This window comes from Syzygium oleosum, unplaced genomic scaffold (genome assembly GCF_021117445.2).
Source record: "Syzygium oleosum isolate NSW1041296 unplaced genomic scaffold, Sole_v2.1 Sole_v2.26, whole genome shotgun sequence".
NCBI lineage: Eukaryota > Viridiplantae > Streptophyta > Magnoliopsida > Myrtales > Myrtaceae > Syzygium > Syzygium oleosum.
The window spans coordinates 4,155,986-4,175,397 of NW_026607510.1; the positions used below are offsets into that span (position 1 = coordinate 4,155,986).

Below are 19,412 nucleotides of genomic sequence, written 5' to 3' on the forward strand. Positions count from 1 at the left end.
GCCCCTTTGTGGGGCTTTGGTGGAGAGGTAAATGACAGTTTTACATTTGTTTTTGAAGTGGATATGTTCTTTTTGTTGTAGCCCTTGTTTCCTACACCGAGTTATCTCACGTAGGCTTAGGGATGCCGAGAGAATGTGTTCGGCTTCTTGATTGTTTTATTTTGGGAAATTCAAGTCAAGGTAGAGATTTGTTAAATATGTTTTGAATTTTATGTACTTGGTCCGGTTTATCATCTGACCCGACATATTTTTGTGAGACCCGAAAGTGGAGAAAAAATTGAGATTTGGTTCGCGACGCGGAGGGTTGGGCCGATAGGCCCAACTCGTAGCAAGCGAACAAATTTCTATGGTGGTTCGCTCGAACTGGAGAAAGCGAACAAATGTCTCGGGGGGTTCGGGGGCATAGCCCCCTAGGAAATTTTTTGGGGAGCACTATTTATATCGCGGCTAGGTTTTCTTATTGAAGTACAGAGAGAATTTTGTTTTGAATGAATTTGTGAGCCGTGAGCTTTTGTCGTTGTTTCGACTTCTGAAAACTGTACTCTCCTTTATTATAGTGGAATCTTGTCTTGCCTCGCCCGTGGACGTAGATCACCTTGTGATCGAACCACGTAAATCCCTGTATTCTGTGTTTGCTTTTTTCCGCGTTTGCTACAACAGAAATCAACAAAAGGTTTCAAAGAGTGAGAGCGTAAGGAAGTGATATATGACGTAGGGCTGAGGATTGGTGAAAAATGAAAGAAGGTTATAGAGGCCGTGTTTTTTCTCTTCACTGATTGAACTTTTGGGCCCGTTTCATGTTGGACCCTGTGGCTATCTGATGGTTCCAAAGAGAGGAGAGGTGATAGGGAATAGACGGCAACCCGATCACTGTCCTGTTGCGCCTGATTGAGAACCATATAATTATTAATGGTCCATGTCCTTTTAAATAAATGTAAAAATCTCACCTAATTCTCATTAAAAATGCAAGGTCCGGTTAGACCCTTGGGCAGCACATTTGAAGCCACGGATTCTGGACCATTTTGACTCTTTTTTTTCCTTTTTATTTTGCAGCGAGGAATGTTCCGTGGTCAAGTTAGCTACTTTTTGCTTTCGTTGCTTGTGTCTAGATGAAAACTCAAAGGTGGTCCACTTATTTGATTATATTTGAAGACCAGATTCATTGCAACTTCCTAATAGCAATTGTTTAACATTTTGGTTCTTGCAGCTCACGTCTATTGTAAAACGAGGAATCCAAATGAAGCACGTGTTTAGACGTACACAACTGCCACAATAGCTATAAAAAGAAGAGCAGTTGTCACTCTGAAATAGCTAAAATAGATCAAGAGCATAGTTTCCTCCAATTAAAAGAAAAGATCGTAAAAGAGAAAAGAGAGAGAGGCAAGGTTACATTTCAAATGGAGGAGGTTGTGATCGTAGGAGGCGGCATTGCGGGGCTAGCGACGGTGGTGGCCCTGAAGAAGGTCGGTGTGCGAGCACTGGTTCTTGAGAGATCAGAGGGGCTGAGAGCCACCGGCTCGGCCTTGAGCCTCTTCCCCAATGCCTGGCACGCGCTCGACGCGCTCGGGGCTTCGGATAAGCTCACCTCCCTTTACACTCCTTTTTCCAAGTAAGGTTCTATCGTTCTTGTAGTTTTTTTTTTGGTAAGGTTGATCAAAAAATCTATCGTTCTTGTAGTTAATATATATATTTTTCCAAATTGGGTTTTTACGTACATATTCTAATTAGATTAAACTTCTCATAATCAAATTTTCTTGCTCGTGCATTAGGGGTTACGTAACCGATATGAAGACCAAAGCCATTCAGGAAGTGCGTTATAGTGCATGCAAAGGGTACTGCAACTCTCAGATTTCTGCATTTGGATCAATGCATCGTCTGTTTTTTTTATTTGTGTAATGCTAAAAGTTTCGATCTTTACCCTTTTTTTTATATATACTTTAGGAGTGGAGGTGAACAAAGAACGGTACACCGGAAGATGCCATTGGAGGTCTTGGCAGAGGAATTGCCTCCAAATACCATCCGTTTCTCTTCAAAGCTCACTTCCATTGAAACCCAAGTGGAACAAGGCTCGTCAATTTGTATCCTCGCGCTTGAGGATGGAACTGTCATCAAATCTAAGGTATCATAACTTCTCATAATCAAATCTCTTTCTAGTTTGCGTGGTAATAATACTACTCCAAAGCTTGTCGCGGGATCTGCAGTTGATCGGTGAATTTATTGTTGTTTGAAAAATATGTGCTATATACGTAGGTTGTTATCGGATGTGACGGGGTGCATTCTAGGATAGCGCATTGGTTAGGGCTCGGCGCGCCGGTCGATTCGGGCCGGTCTGCAATTCGCGGGGTGGCCGTGTACCCGCGAGGCCATGGGTTCAACCATGAGGTTCAGCAATTCGTTGATGTCTCCAAGAGGGCTGGTTTTATTCCTCTCAACGACAAGGAGGTCTACTGGTTCTTCGCTTGCAAAGCTCCTCCAAAAGGTATTGGTACTTCCCCTTTTTCTTAGAACCTCCAATTACAAGAATGTATTGTTGGCACGCATATCAAACGGTCCGAGAATCTTTGTGTAAGAGTAACATTAGTGATACTTAGTTTGGGAAGTGAAGAAATAATTATTTTGCACAAGAGCGTTTGCTAAAGTTTATAAAGAAAAATTTCTCTTCTTTTCATTTTCAATCTGCCTAAGTAATAATCCTCAAGGGCTTACATAATTCCGGTTAATTCGAGGATAGTTTTACATTCTATGCTTGGGGACAAAGCTTCTCTTCATCTTTTCATCTTCGATTTCTATGAGCTTAACTAATAGCACCTCAACCTCTGTCTAACAATATTTTGTAATCGACTCATCTACATTTCAGGTGCGGACATGGGAGGAGACCCAAATTTACTACTAAGAGAAGTGGCTGACAACTTAGCCAAAGACTTTCCTTCGGTGTACCTCGACATCGTCGGCCACTCCGACCTTTCCACCTTGACGTGGGCCCCGTTGATGTTTCGCTATCCGTGGGATGTCATGCTTGGGAACCTGACCCGCGCCAACGTCACGGTGGCCGGAGATGCCATGCACCCCATGACGCCGGACTTGGGCCAAGGTGGGTGTTTGGCCCTCGAGGATGCGGTCGTGTTGGACCGGCACATCAGAAACTCGGTTTCCAAAAGGGGTGAAATTGAGACCCGTCATGTCGGGTTCGCCCTCGAGAGCTACGTTAGGGAGAGGAGGTGGAGGGCGGCGACATTGATCACAGCGTCGTTTTTGTCAGGTTGGGTTCAGCAGGATGGGTCTAGTTGGTGGATGAAGTTCCTAAGAGACGTTGTATTCTACAAGTTTCTATTGGGAAGAGCCGTTAGTGCTAGTAGGTATGACTGCGGCAAACTTTGCTAATGTCTCTACTTTGCCTTCTTCTATTCGCCAACAGCGATCGTCGACCAGGCAATATTATATAAAGGAGCAAATGGACGATTTCCGAAGTCTCACCACAATCATTGTACTTGATGGAGAGACGATTACAACCAAGAAAGGAACAAGAACTCAGCTTGTGGGTTCATTACAAATCGGGAGCGAGATATCACTAATGCATCATATATTCTACAAATTATTCAGATATTTAGTATATCTATGCGTATCTTGTACATGACCAGATTTGTGTCTAGATTCGTGGCATGATATGTCATAGCGGATGTTTTTTTTTTTTTTTGGTTTCAGGCCAATAAATAGGCCATGGTTGTAACATCGAAATTAAGCAATTCAATTGTTTCATTTTTCTCATTTTCTAAGTTGGCATTGGAGTTACGCGATCTTGAGGAAATTTTGAGAGCACTAGCTGCACATCGCACCCGTTGAACACTCGAATACACCTCTGCCAACTCAATACACAACCATGCATCTGTTTTCATAAATTATCTCTACCATCCTTTTATCTCCAAGCGCCACCAGAGGGTCCTTCACAAATGGCCTCACCACGTACTATCAACCTTGTTCCATTGGCCCCCAATCTTGGTTCCTTATCGTGTATGGAATTGTTTTTCCATCTCCGCCCAGGTACACAACGAATTAGATAGTAAATTAGTGTACCAAGTAGACAAAAGAAATAAACTAAGTCTTAAAAGTTCATTCATTCCTGCTTCTGTTGGCCACGAAAATGGCACGCCCAGGATCACCATAATCAGAAACCGAAACACGTTAATGGAGAAATTATCGATTCGCGTACCTGGTTTGGAATCCATCAAACTTGACACGGAATTTGCGACGGTTTCCGAACACGAACTCAAGTGCTTCTCCTCTATACCCTTCGTTAGAACACTGACCTAATGAGATTGCCACTCACAAGAAGAAAGTTCTCTCTAGATCCGTATGTGAGTCAGATTGTGCATCATCAGGTTAGGGGAGGGACTTAAGCGCTATTTATAGAGTCTTCGACCACGGGCCCTCTCACTACGGGCCGGGCTGTACTCGGCCCACACCAGCTAGCCCCATATTAGACTTATTAAGAACCCATATATCTTACCTTTATTACACCAAACTAATTCAGTTAATTTCAATTAATGAAGCCCACATTAAGAAATTCTTACATTCTCCCACTTGGGCGATATTAATTGAAACAGAACTGTGTGCGCACCCTTATATTGGTCTAGAGATTATTCTTAATAGTCAATCCGATCCCATAAAGTCTCGAACACTGAATCATGACGGTAACTGCATGTACTCACGTAGAGCCTCCCATGGTCACGAGTGCTTTTAACTTTACTGATATGGATTCAATATGGTAGTGTGTCAAATGGACAATACCTCATAATGAGTGATACTTCATGTGTTGTCCATTTTGTTAGTCTAAATTCTATCTCCTTAAGTATCACAAAACCTAGTGTGTCACCAGAGAATATCCTTCATGGTTCCAACGAACCTGTATATGTCTTACCTTGATAGTTATCTGTACTTTATGTGTAACAAGATATATCGTTAAGGCTAATACCAAGAATGCCCCATAACCTGTACTTAAGGTTTACACAATGCCTCGAGATTTTCATCAAATATATATATATATATATATATATATATATATATATATATGTACTCAACATGATAAAATTACATTCACAAAAACCTCATTGAATGCAAAAAGTTGATACATATCCAAATGCTACAAAATGTAACAAAATCAGATACAAACTTCATAAGAGCAACATAAAACTAAACAGCTCTCACTAATTAACAGTATCCCATGATACTCCTAAGCCCATGTTAATGACATGTCGATCAAATATACAAGGGCGAAGGCCTTTAGTTAGTGGATTTGCGATCATATCATCTGTCGAAATGTGCTATACTGCAATGTCACCATTCTGAACTTTTTCCTTTATAGTCAGGTACTTGACCTCTATATGCTTAGACCCCTTGAGACCTCTGTTGTTGTTAACAAACAACACTGCAGAGTTATTGTCACAATACAACTGTATGAGTCTATCCACAAAATCAAATACGGTCAACTCTTTAATGAGGTTCCGGAGCCAAATTGCCTGAGTAGCAGCCGAAAAGCATGCTACAAACTCCGCTTGCATGGTAGAGAATGTCATTGATTTCTGTTTCTCACTTTTCCACGATACTGCTCCTCCTGCTAACTTAAAGATGTAACCCGTTGTCGACTTCTTTTCATCCTGACAGCCAGCAAAGTCTGAATCCGAATACCCAACCAGCTGTAGGTCCTGAACATGTTTGTAAATCAGCATATAGTCTTTTGTCCTCTTTAAGTACCTCGAAACCTTCTTGGCAGCAACCCAATAATCGTGTCCTGGATTTGACTGATACCTGCCTAGAAGTCTTATTGCAAAAGCAATATCTGGTCTAGTACATACTTGAGCATACATAATACTCTCAAGTGCACTAACATAAGGTACATTCTTCATTTGGGCTTTCTCAAAATCTGAATGAGGACATTGTGACAGACTCAACTTATCACCCTTAATGACAGGAGCAATTCCTGGCTTGCATTTCTGTATGTTGAATCTTTCTAAGATACGATCAACATATGCTCTCTGAGATAAACCCAATAGTCGGCGAGAACGATTCTTATGAATCTCAATGCCAAGGACAAAAGACGTCTCACCAAGGTCCTTCATGTCAAAGTTCTTTGACAACATCCGCTTTGTCTCATGCAGTAAACCAAGGTCACTGCTCGCAAGCAGAATATCATCCACATAGAGTATAAGGAAAATGAATTTCCTCCCACTGACCTTGCAGTATATACACTGATCTACTTTATTCTCAACAAAACCAAATGAAGTGACAACACTATGAAACTTCAAGTACCATTATCTAGAAGCTTGCTTGAGACCATAAATAGACTTTTTCAGTCTACATACAAGCGTACTTGAATCATCTGCCACAAAGCCTTCGGGTTGCATCATATAGACTTATTCATTAAGGTCTCCATTAAGAAAGGCAGTTTTAACATCCATCTGGTGTAACTCCATATCGAAATGAGCTACTAATGCCATGATCACTCTGAAAGAATCTTTAGAAGAGACTGGAGAAAAAGTTGTTTCATAGTCTACTCCTTCTCTCTGAGTGAAACCCTTGGCTACCAGTCTGGCTTTAAACTTCTCAATCTTTCCTTTGGAGTCCCTTTTAGTCTTATACACCCATTTGCAGCTAATGGGTCTATAACCTTCAGGTAATTCAACAAGTTCCCAAACACCATTATGCTTCATAGACTGCATTTGATCTCTCATTGCATCCAACCACAGTTCCGACTGAGGACAAGAAACAGCTTCCGCATAAGTCACTGGATCAGTCACAGAATCGATATCGTAGTCTTGCTCTCCTATATAGACTAAATAGTCTGGTGGTATAGCTGATCGTCTCTCCCTAATGGATCTCCTTACTGGAACAGCAATAGCCTCATCCTGCACCTGAGAGCCTTGAGGAACTTCATTAGGAGCTGTCTCGACAATAGGATCCTGAGCCTCAACAGGTTCAGTCTGTGGTGTGGGAGTCTCCACAATTATCTGTATGGGAGGAGATAAAGATACAACTATACCCACCATACTATTATCCTCAATAGTCTGTGAGCAGTTACTTTATTCGGCTACATCAAACTCCAGAAACTTAGCTGTCTGTGATTCCACAATTCTTGTGCCTCCATTGGGATTATAGAACCGATATCCCTTCGAATGATCCGGGTAAGATACAAAGTAACACCGAGTGGTTCTAGAGTCCAACTTACTTAATGTTGGATTATATAACTTCACTTCTGCAGGACATCCCCAAACCTTAAGATGGTTTAAGCTAGGCTTACGTCCAGTCCATAACTCAAAAGGAGTCAATGGAACAACTTTAGTAGGTACATGATTCAGAATGTACAAAGCTGTTTTCAAAGCTTCACCCCACAGAAAATCAGGTAAATTTGTCCTACTAATCATACTCCTCACCATTTCCATAAGGGTGCAATTGCGCCTTTCGGCTACACCATTTTGCTCAAGACTCCCAGGCATAGTAAACTGAACCACTATCCCAGAATCCTCTAAGTATTTGGCAAATGGCCCCTTAAGCTGTCCGGCATCGCCTTGCTTGCCATAATACTCTCCACCTCGGTCAGATCTAACAACCTTTATGACCTTTCCCAACTGTTTCTCGACTTCGGTACGAAAAATCTTAAACTTGTCAAGAGACTCAGACTTTTCTTTAATCAAGTATAGATAGCCATATCGAGAATAGTCATCAATAAATGTGATGAAATAAAAATTTCTACATAAGGTTGCCGTATAGGGTCCACTTATATCAGTGTGAATGACCTCCAACAGGTCAGAACTTCGGACTGCAGTTTTCTTCCTTATCTTGGTCATTTTACCTCTACAACAATCTACGCATGTCTCTAGGTCATCTTTAAGAGCATGCAAGATGTTTGTCTTTATCAGCCTTTCTACTCTATCATTAGAGATATGACCAAGCCGTTTATGCCACAATGCATAAGACTGTTCCTTGGGTAGTGGTCTCTTGGAAACAACATTTTCAGTCGTATAAGTGACGTATATGTCATTGGGAGACAAACACAATCTGTACAATCCGTTGGACATATTACAGCACCCAACCTTATTTGAATTAAGAAACAAAGAAATAACATTGTTCTTGATTTCAAAGAGTAGCCATACATGTCCAAACACGATATGGAAACTAAGTTCCGTCTAAAAGAAGGTACATAAAAAGTGTCTTTCAACATTAATCTAAAACCAGAGTCTAGAATCAAGATAACATCTCCCACAAATACAACATTAGCTTTCTCATTGTTTCCCACAGTGAGTCTTGACTCTTCCTCATTTGGCTTCCTCCGGTTTATGAATCCCTGTATGGTAAACGCAACATGATTAGTTGCACCGCTATCAAGCCACCAAGAACTGGATGGTGCTTCTGATATGTTGGATTCACAAATAAGTGCCAAAGAATCATTACCTGTAGGCTCACGTTTGGACAATCAAGCTTTGAACTTTCCACAGTCTTTCTTTATGTGACCTTTCTTCTTACAAAAGAAGCAGCGGTCACCATCCCTTTTGAAGAATGTTTTCTTTGGACCCATATTGTCAGATTGACCGGTAGTGTCATGAGTACCTTTATGAGTACGATTTCTGAACTTTTTATCCTTCCTTTTGTGGGAACCAGAAACATATAAGGCTAGATGCCATTTTTCCTTCTTAAGTTTCTCTTCCTCTGCCACCACCCTTGCTATCAAGTCATTAACTGACAAAGTCTCATCTTGCGAATTGTAATTTGTCTTTATAATCCCAAAATCAGGTGAAGGGTGTTCAGGGCTTGATATACAATGCAAGTATCAGGAATGGAAACATTAAGAGCTTGAAGCTTCGTCTTTAGGTCTATCATCCTAAGGACATAATCTTTAACCCCAGCAATACCATCATACTTCATATTGAAGAGCTTTTGAAGAAGTGTACCAACCTCAGCATTAGATGAAATGCGGTTTCTAGCCTCTAAGGCTGCCATCATTTCCTTAGCAGTACAGTCAGCTGGCAAACCATTTTTCAAGTGTTCTTGAATGGATTTCTTCATTGTCAATAAGCAAATCCGATTGCTCTTTTCATAAGCAGCATAGTCCATTTTCTCAGCTTCAGTACTGGTGGCCGTGGTAACTACGGGCTTATCCTTTGTAAGAGCAATGTGAACATCAGCCAGCTCCATTCCAAATAGAAAATACTCTTTCCATTTCTTAAAGTTCAACCCAGTAAGGACCTCAATGGAAATGGAATTGCCGTTTATAGAAAAGGTGACTGGAAAATAAACAAACAATACAATCAGCATCATGTGAGTACTTTATCCAGAGAGTTACATACATCATCACATAATCACCTTTGGGCAGAAAATATGACATGCAGTTGTACACTCTCCACATGACAGCAGCCTTGAGAACATATTCTAATCTTTCGTGAAATCACCACCTTTGGGTGTATGAACCACTAAGATCAGTCATTTCTCAAGCACATGCTATGCACGTACCCCTCCATGCACCAATACAAGATCACCTCCTTTGGAAGTATGCAATAAAACAGGAGACATCCCACCACAATATGTGACCGATATTTCTCAAACCCAGTCAAGTGTGCCACTTTGGCGGTCACTACCCAACTGAATCCTTGAAAATCTCTCATACCAGGGATACGAGTTTTATGTATCACATTCACTATATACATGTAATGCTAGACGTAAAGACAGGGGCGTATATCTCTGAAATTACATGTCATGCTAATTATATTGTTCCATTCATTAATAGACAATGAATTACACTCTACACAGTCCTTATGTGATGATATACATGTGAGCTACCATATGCATTTCCGAAACCATAGAGAAATACAAGAAAATACGCAAAAATACCCTAAAAATACGCATATATAGGGTTCTATACGTATTTTCACATCTGTAAAAGCTCCAAACATGTAAAATAAATAAACCACAATGTATAGAATCTCGATACGAGCGCGTCGGTACCAAGAACGTCCCAAACGGACACCGGACGCACTCTCACATGCCGCCGGAAGGCGCAGCGCGCGCGCGTGTTCAGCCGGTCTGAACAACCGATCCGACCGGTTGACCGGTCCAACCGGTCAATGGTCAACGGATCGGTCGGGTCAACGGTCGGGTCGGGTCTAAATTCGGGTCGGGTCAAATATCGGGTCAAGTCAGGATCAGGTCGAGTCAGTATCCGGCCAACCCGGATCCGCACCCCCGCTGACGTCATCCTGCAGTTACCGGCGAAAACGCACCGGTTCGGCACGGCCGCGCGTGGCCGTCACGCGCCACCGCACCCACGGCGCGTGTCGGCGCGTGAGGGCACGTGCAGCCTCTTCCGATGACGTACCGCCCGTCATTCTTCTCGTCTCGATGAGTAGATTCCGAATATGTAATAAAATTTTACATTCATCCGACAAAAAATTCCGAAAATGGGTAAAAACCTCTCGGATATAACGAAAACGGTCCTAATCCGCATGTTTCAGTTCTAATCTATGGCAGGCTCTGATACCATATGTTGGCCACGAAAATGGCACACCCAGGATCACCATAATCAGAAATCGAAACACGTTAATGGAGAAATTATCGATTCGCGTACCTGGTTTGGAATCCATCAAACTTGACGCGGAATTTGCGACGGTTTCCGAACACGAACTCAAGTGCTTCTCCCCTATACCCTTCGTTAGAACACTGGCCTAATGAGATTGCCACTCACGAGAAGAAAGTTCTCTCTAGATCCGTATGTGAGTCAGATTGTGCATCATCAGGTTAGGGGAGGGACTTAAGCGCTATTTATAGAGTCTTCGACCACGGGCCCTCTCATTACGGGCCGGGCCGTACTCGGCCCACACCAACCAGCCCCATATTAGACTTATTAAGAACTCATATATCTTACCTTTATTAGCCAAACTAATTCAGTTAATTTCAATTAATGAAGTTCACATTAGGAAATTCTTACAGCTTCTCCACACTAAGCTCAAAACTGGCTGATATGTTCAATGGGTCGACTGCTCAAAGTGAGGAATTTTATAATCTCTAAGCATAGTTAGGATAAGGATTCCAGCAAACAGGCCTAACAATTCCTCTATTCAAATCCAATTCTTATTGAATTTCTTTGGTAAATTGTGCTAGGTTTAATTTAAGATTTAGTTGGCCAACTTGCCCCCTAGGCGGTGATGCCGAACTTGCTAGATTATCTATATTAACACGGATCGATAAGTTAGGCCTAACAGGGATGTTGGCATTTGATAGTGCCATAACGATCGTTGGCCTGACATTTTCAACTTCTGGCATTTGACTAGTCTGTCAACCAATCTGGTTTGCCGATTTGTTATTACCGACTAAATTATTTTGACCAACAATGTCTCTATTATTAAAAGCAAAGGAACATACCTTGTACCACTGGATTGGCTTGGAATGTTGGTAGTTCATTGGGCGATTTCGACCTCGACAAAGCGTTATTCACAGCATTGAGGACTATTGTTGATTTCTCATTCTTGCCATTGTAGTCTCCTCAAATCAACAAAATGTATTCCATCGGGCATGCCAAAAAGATGTTTTACCGAAAAGTCGACGATGAATTACCTTTTAGAATATGGATCGGAGTGAATAAACAAAAGTTGTGAAGGGTCATTTGTTGATTGTGGATATGAAAGTAAATAACAAGAAAAATTAAATATACGGAAACTGGAAACAATCGTGTCTAGCCATGCAAATTCCGGGAAAGTAAAGATAATTCAGAATAACATTGAGTTTTGTAATTGATTTAAGGGGCTTTACAAAGAGTTCACTTGAGGTATTTACAGCCCACAAGCGACGGTTACACCGACTACATTACACTGACAGATACTTGACGATTACATTGACTCACTACCAACGGTTACTTAATAGTTACATCGACTACACTTCACTGATGGTTACTTGACAATTATATCGACTCCACCATCTTGACGGTTATCTCTTTGACAATCGCATCCAAAATTGTCGACTCCACTACTTGATGGTTCTGTCGCCTCCACTTCTTTGTGGGTTACATGTTTGTTGCTTACATCCAAGATTGTCGACCGAACACTTGGATATTTGTTTGTGCTTGCATCCGAGATTATCGACCGAACACTTGGACATTTTTTTATGTCAACAGAAATACAAGAATTGAAAGTACGTGACAGGAATTGAAACGTACATGGAAGGGAAAAGACCATGGAAACGAAGTGCGAAGGAAGTGAAAAGACAAAAACTTGGGATGAGGGTGTTGATACGTGCTTGTCTCCTCCTTGACCGAGGACTACTTGTCCCGTGACCTAACAACTTCCTCGACTTTGCTCATGACCCCATGCACTTGTCCTCATTCATTGACTTCCCTTGCTTGTTCACCACTCCTAATGGTTGGTCACAATGGGCACTCACAGGTCTTCCTTTTTTAGTCAAATTGAGTACACCCTGATTCGCGATTGATTCAAATTTAGGCTTCGTGATGTTCCATTATAAGACTTTGGACTACCTTGGGTAATCTCGAAACAAATAATAAGTTGGGGTTAATGCCACAAAAAACTCCAAACCGGTACATATGCGACAAATTTACCTCAAATTAATTTTTTTATCACAAAAAACCCCAAATTGGTACACCTATGACAAATTTACCCCAAGCTAATTTTTTGACCACCAAAAACCTTAAACCGGTACACTTGTGACAAATTTACCCTCCGTTAAATTATATTAATACCACGAAAAACTATAAATTGGTAAACTTGTGACAAACAGATGGGTAAAATCCTTAACTGGTACATCCGTTACCTGCCACATGTCTCTAAACTTAGCAATTTGACGGTAAAATTTAACGGAAACTGACAGAGGGTAAATTTGTTATAAGTGTACCAGTTTGGGACTTTTCGTGGTTAAAAAATCAGTTTGGGGTAAATTTATCATAAGTGTACCAGTTTAGAGTTTTTTATGGTATTAACCCTTATAAGTAGTATATACTTTACAAAATTGGACTCCTTTTAGTCAAATCCAAAAAATATCCGTTGGTCTCATCTTCACTGGATGCTATCCCCGTGGTCCAAAGGCCAAGGCTACCTTACTTCCCTAAAAGACCCCCAACTTTAATTTTAATCTCAACTTTATCTTGAATTTTTTTTACTGAAAAAAATCACAAACTTTCACTATAGTGCCAAATCTGCTCTCACGTCCAAAAATCGCCACTGATTTTTTCAAAATTATCAACATCAATGCCATTTAGAAGCTCATTATCGGAACCCGCGTCTTCACCAACATCCTCACATTAGTATAGAACAACAATAGCCTTCTAATGTTGATAATTTTGAAGAAACCGATGGTGCGATTTTTTTAACGCGGGGCAAATTTGGGACTAAAGTGAAAGTTGGTAATTTTTATTTAGACGAAAAAATTGGTTTTGAGCAGAATTGGGATTCGACTTAAAGTTCGGGGTTTTTTTAGGGAATAAGGTCAAAGAAGATTGGACAAAGCAGCAAGAACATTCGATGTCCAACTTGGTACAATCCAACCATCTAATAGCTCGAATCTTTACCCCCAAAATAAAATTAGTAGCTTGAGTCGTGAACAAATTAATTCAAAATAGAAGGAAAATGGTCCACCTAATAATTGTATTCAACATAATTTACTAACTTATATAGTGGGGAATCCTTAGCTCCCAATTGAGACAAACCGAGACTCCAAAACATGTTCCACATCCACTCCTTAATACAATATTTAAACGTTCTTAAGATCATGGTCTTTGGCCAACTCCATAGTCCACGAACTACCATAGCTAGTGCTTCTTACTAATGGAAAATGTCCCCCTTTAGTTTCAACTCAAAAAAGACCATGCTCTCGGGAATTATCATTCAGCTCACAATATGGCACAGTAGCTTGGCTTGGGGACCAATTGACCCAACCCTAGGCTTTATATCTCTGCCTTTCAATCGTTCGTACTACCACATCCAGAAGCCATACGATGTGCCGGAGGACCAACGTTACACCATCTGCGACGGCGTCCACACTTGCTGGGTTTACTCCATTGACAAGCCTCACACGCTCACGAGCCTGACCAAGCCTCGTACCGAGATCGCCATACATGTACGTATCCGGTAACAAAGGCTCGAACTAACCTGTTAAATATGTCTTGAATTTTATGTTCTCGGTCCGGTTAAACACCCGACCCAACATATTTTTGTGCGACCCGAAAATTGAGATTTAGTTCGCGACGCGGAGAGTTGGGCCGATAGGCCCAACTCGTAGCAAGTGAACAAATCTCTATGGCGGTCCGCCCGAGCTGGAGCAACGAACCAATGTTTCGGGGGGTTCAGGGGCTACGCCCCCGAGGAAATTTTTTTTGGGAGCACTATTTATACCGCGGCTAGGTTTTCTCATTGTTATAGAGAGCGAATTTTGTTTTCGGAGAGTTTTATGAGCCGTGAGCTTTTGTCGTTGTTTCGACTTCTGAAAACTGTACTCTCTTTGATTATAGTGGAATCTTGTCTTGCCTCGCCCGTGGACGTAGATCACGTTGTGATCGAACCACGTAAATCCTCGTGTTCTGTGTTTGCTTTTCCGCGTTTGCTTCAACAAACTGGTATCAGAGCTGCGTCCGATTCTAGGGTTCGAGCAAGATGGCATCTTTGAAGTTTCAGATCTCATCTTTTGACGGACAGAACAATTTCGGATTATGGAGAATAAAGATGAAGGCTTTATTGAGGCGAGAGGGTACTGTTAGGGCGCTGGACGGAAAATATCCAGACGATATGACCTCGGCTGAGATTGAAGAGATGGACGAGAAGGCGCATAGCGCGATCCAGTTGTCTCTAGATGACAAGGTTTTGCGAGAAGTCGCGGATGAAGAAACAGCGGCTGGTCTCTGGAAGAAACTGGAAAGTCTCTATATGAAGAAATCTCTAACATCGAGACTTTATTTGAAGCAGCGTCTTTATACCCTAAAGATGCGTGAAGGTACGTCTGTTCAGGAACACTTGGATGAGTTTAATAAAATTGTTCTGGATATGAAAAATTTAGATATTAAACTCGAGGATGAAGATCAAGCTTTGATCGTATTATGTTCACTGCCTGCCTCATACGAGAATTTTGTGAACTCGATGCTTTATGGACGTGAATCCATAACTTTGGAGGATGTCAAAGCATCTTTGAATTCTGCAGAACTGAGAACTAAATTGAATGGGAATACCAGTGAAAACAAAGCATATGGTTTGTTTGTGAGAGGCAGGACCAAGAGCAGGGATAAAGTTTTCCGAGGGAAATCTGTTGGTCGTTCAAAATCTAAGCCACCTGGAGATAAGATGAACATTGAGTGCTACTATTGTCATAAAAAGGGACATTACAAGTCAGATTGTCCTTCGCTCAAGAAAAAGGATAAGCAGCATGGTCAAAAACAAGATTCGGCGAATGTTGCAAACGAAAATGAGGCTAATGCGTCAGACAGTGTTCTTACGGCATGCTCTGCTGTTAATTTGTCCAATGATGTTTGGATAATGGATTCGGGAGCATCATATCACATGTGCCCAAACAGGGAATGGTTCACCACATACGAGCCATTGGATGGTGGATCGTCTTGATGGGGAATGATCTGTATGCAAAGTCGTGGGTATTGGTACTGTTCGGATTAAGTGCCACGACAAAGCAAGAAGAACCTTGACTCAAGTAAGACATATACCAGACTTGAAGAGAAACCTTATCTCGTTGAGCAGTTTGGATTCCATTGGGTGTGTGTACTCAGGCGGAGGTGGAGTTCTCAAAGTTACAAAAGGCAATCTGGTTGTGATGAAAGGAAGCAAGGTGAATCACTTGTATCATTTGCAGGGTAGCACCGTTATGGGTCCTTCGATTGGCACAAGCAATTCTGTTTCTGATAATGATAGAACGAAATTGTGGCACATGCGTTTGGGCCACATGAGTGAGCGTGGTATGTCAGTTTTGAGTAAACGTGGTTTGCTTTGTGGGGAGCAGACGACCTCGCTAGATTTCTGTGAGCATTGTGTTCTTGGCAAGCAATGCAGAGTCAGATTCAGTACAGGGACGCATTCGACAAAGAGCACACTCGACTATATCCATTCCGATTTATGGGGACCAGCACAGGTTCCATCTAAGGGTGGAGCTCTTTACTTTGTGACGTTCATTGACGATTATTCCAGGAGGTTTGGGTTTACTTTCTGAAAAGAAAAAGTGATGTGTTTGAAACCTTCAAGAAGTGGAAAGCTCTTGTTGAGAATCAGACAGGGAAGAAGATCAAACGTCTTAGGACCGATAATGGTCTTGAGTTATGTGGTGGCGATTTTAATGAATTCTGTGCAGATGCAGGTATTTTTCGACACCGTACAGTTAGACACACTCCACAGCAGAATGGAGTGGCTGAACGTATGAACAGAACTCTATTGGAGAGAGCAAGATGCATGCTCTCTAATGCTGGCATGGAAAAGGATTTTTGGGCTGAAGCTGTTAACACGGCTTGTTATCTGGTTAATCGCTCTCCTTCAACAGCAATAGAATGCAAGACTCCTTTTGAGATGTGGTCAGGTAAGCCTTGTGATTACTCTAATCTAAAGGTTTTTGGATGCCCTGCTTATTATCATGTTAAGGATGGTAAGTTAGAATCTAGAGCAAAGAAATGTATTTTTGTTGGGTATGCTGATAGGGTGAAAGGTTATCGTTTATGGTGCCAGGAACCTAACTCACCTAAGTTCATTATTAGTAGGGATGTTACATTTAATGAAATGCATATGCTTGATCAAAGGAAAGTTGCTGATGAGTTTGCAGGAAAACATGAGAGTGATATGAATGAGGTGGAGGTTTGGGTGGAGCTTCCAGAAAAGACCTCTCAGAATGTTTTGAACGAGCAAAATGCTTCTGTTGATTCAAGTTCAGATGAGGAAGCTGTAGATGAGGTGGAGCAGCCATACTCTATTGCTACTGGCAGAGAAAGGAGGCAGACTCGGCCTCCTCAGAAATATGGGTTCTCTGATCTGGTGGCTTATGCTCTTACGACAGCAGAAGATATGGGTATTCAGGAACCTTCTACCTATACAGAAGCTGTTACTTGCACAGAATCAGAGAAATGGGCTATTGCTATGGTTGAGGAACTTGAATCACTTCACAAGAACCAGACTTGGGACTTGGTGCAGTTGCCTAAGGGAAAAAGAGCCATCGGGTGTAAATGGGTCTTCAAGAAAAAGGAAGGAATTCCAGGTGTTGAAAATGCTAGATGCAAGGCTCGGCTCGTATCTAAAGGCTACAACCAGAAGGAGGGAATTGATTATGACGAAGTTTTCTCCCCTGTGGTAAAACACACTTCCATACGTGTGTTGCTGGCTATAGTTGCTCAATTTGACCTAGAGCTTGAGCAACTTGACGTGAAGACTGCTTTTCTGCATGGCGAGCTTGATGAAACTATTTATATGGCCCAGCCCGAGGGCTATTATGTAGAAGGCAAGGAAGATCATGTTTGTAAATTGAAGAAATCCTTGTATGGTCTGAAGCAGTCACCAAGATAGTGGTATAAGAGATTCGACAGCTTTATGATAGGGAGCGGTTATCACAGGAGCAACTATGATAGTTGTGTCTACTTCAGGAAGGGTTCAGATGGATCCTTTGTCTATCTTCTCTTATACGTGGATGACATGCTCATTGCTGCAAAGAACATGTCAGAAGTGTTGATCTTGAAGAAACGGCTCAGTGAGGAGTTCGAGATGAAGGATCTGGGTCCTGCCAAGAAGATCTTAGGAATGGAGATTCAGAGGGACAGGAAATAAGGGAAGTTATATCTCTCACAGAGGAGTTATATTGAGAAGGTACTTGAGAGGTTTAGCATGCAAAACGCTAAGCCCGTGAGTACACCGTTGGCATCCCATTTTAGACTTTCAGCTCTACATTCACCTCAATCAGAGGTCGAGGAGGCTGCGATGTCTCGTGTCCCATACTCCAGTGCAGTCGGTAGCATTATGTATGCTATGGTATGCACTCGTCCAGACATTGCGCAGGCAGTTAGTGTGGTTAGTAGATATATGGCGCATCCTGGAAAGGTCCATTGGCAGGCAGTAAAATGGATACTTAGGTATCTTAGAGGCTCCGCAGAGTTGGGCCTAGTGTTTGATAGAAACAGTTCCAACGGTACCTCAATCGTGGGATTTGTGGATTCCGATTATGCAGGTGATCTCGATAAGAGGAGATCTTTGACTGGCTATCTTTTCACACTATCTAGTTCGGCTATTAGTTGGAGGTCAACCTTACAGTCGACAGTTGCTTTGTCTACTACAGAGGCAGAGTATATGGCAGCAGCAGAAGCAGTGAAAGAAGGTATTTGGTTAAGGAATCTTGTTCAGGAACTTGGGCTACAGCAGGAAGACAATTCGGTTGTCTTTTGTGACAATCAGAGTGCTATATACTTGATTAGAAATCAAGCATATCATGAGAGGACTAAGCACATCGATGTCAGGTATCACTTTATTCGAGAGGCAGTTGCTGAGAGAAATATGACAGTAAAGAAAATTGGTACAGCTGACAATCCTGCTGATATGTTGACCAAGCCAGTCCCCGCCAACAAGTTTAAGCATTGCTTGAACTTGATTGGCATGCTCAGTTGAGTTTGCCCCTTTTGGGGCTTTGGTGGAGAGGTAAATGACAGTTCTACATTTGTTTTTGAAGTGGATATGTTCTTTCGTTGCAGCCCTTGTTTCCTACACCGAGTTAGCTCACGTAGGCTTAGGGACGCCGAGAGAATGTGTTCGGCTTCTTGACTGTTTTATTTTGGGAAATTCAAGCCAAGGTGGAGATTTGTTAAAATGTCTTGAATTTTATGTTCTCGGTCCGGTTAAACACCCGACCCGACATATTTTTGTGCGACCCGAAAATTGAGATTTAGTTCGCGACGCAGAGAGTTGGGCCGATAGGCCCAACTTGTAGCAAGTCTCTATGGCGGTCCGCCCGAGCTGGAGCAACGAACCAATGTTTCGGGGGGTTCGGGGGCTACGCCCCCGAGGAAATTTTTTTTGGGAGCACTATTTATACCGCGGCTAGGTTTTCTCATTGTTATAGAGAGCGAATTTTGTTTTCGGAGAGTTTTATGAGCCGTGAGCTTTTGTCGTTGTTTCGACTTCTGAAAACTGTACTCTCTTTGATTATAGTGGAATCTTGTCTTGCCTCGCCCGTGGACGTAGATCACGTTGTGATCGAACCACGTAAATCCTCGTGTTCTGTGTTTGCTTTTCCGCGTTTGCTTCAACATGACCTGTGTTGGTTTTGTGTAAGTGCGTAGTAGAGCCAGAGCATGATTACTCACATCACAAGTGAACCATTTGAGATTTTGAATGCTGTCACTGAGCTAAGCTCATTTGATATCACACCGAGTGGCGACCTATTATCGCGTTAAAATAGTTGTC

The 19,412-nt window shown here is 41.9% G+C and overlaps 1 protein-coding gene across 3 annotated transcripts; it reads left to right on the forward strand.

The window, feature by feature from the left end:
• Positions 1 to 1,266: 1,266 nt before the first annotated feature.
• LOC115667703 (monooxygenase 2-like) lies at positions 1,267 to 3,773 on the forward strand. Of its 3 annotated transcripts, XR_008814495.1 has the most exons (6): positions 1,267 to 1,609; positions 1,770 to 1,832; positions 1,942 to 2,119; positions 2,251 to 2,485; positions 2,858 to 3,626; positions 3,741 to 3,773. XR_008814495.1 is itself a non-coding variant. In XM_030589257.2 (5 exons), the coding sequence occupies exons 1-5, from the start codon at positions 1,398 to 1,400 to the stop codon at positions 3,379 to 3,381; spliced, it is 1,212 nt and encodes a 403-aa protein (XP_030445117.1). In that variant the 5' UTR covers positions 1,267 to 1,397; the 3' UTR covers positions 3,382 to 3,765. The 3 variants fall into 3 exon arrangements, 2 of the variants coding, with proteins under 2 accessions (XP_030445117.1, XP_030445118.1); XM_030589257.2 differs by having other exon boundaries at positions 2,858 to 3,765; XM_030589258.2 differs by having other exon boundaries at positions 1,280 to 1,609; positions 2,251 to 2,479; positions 2,858 to 3,765.
• The last annotated feature ends 15,639 nt before the right edge of the window (positions 3,774 to 19,412 follow it).

What these genes read in the sequence shown, in the direction of transcription:
- LOC115667703 (XM_030589257.2), top strand. Translation starts at nt 1,398, where the DNA reads ATGGAGGAGGTTGTGATCGTAGGAGGCGGCATTGCGGGGCTAGCGACG. An exon ending in CTTTACACTCCTTTTTCCAA is followed by an intron (nt 1,610 to 1,769) that starts GTAAGGTTCTAT and finishes CTCGTGCATTAG; the next exon opens with GGGTTACGTAACCGATATGA. An exon ending in GAACTGTCATCAAATCTAAG is followed by an intron (nt 2,120 to 2,250) that starts GTATCATAACTT and finishes CTATATACGTAG; the next exon opens with GTTGTTATCGGATGTGACGG.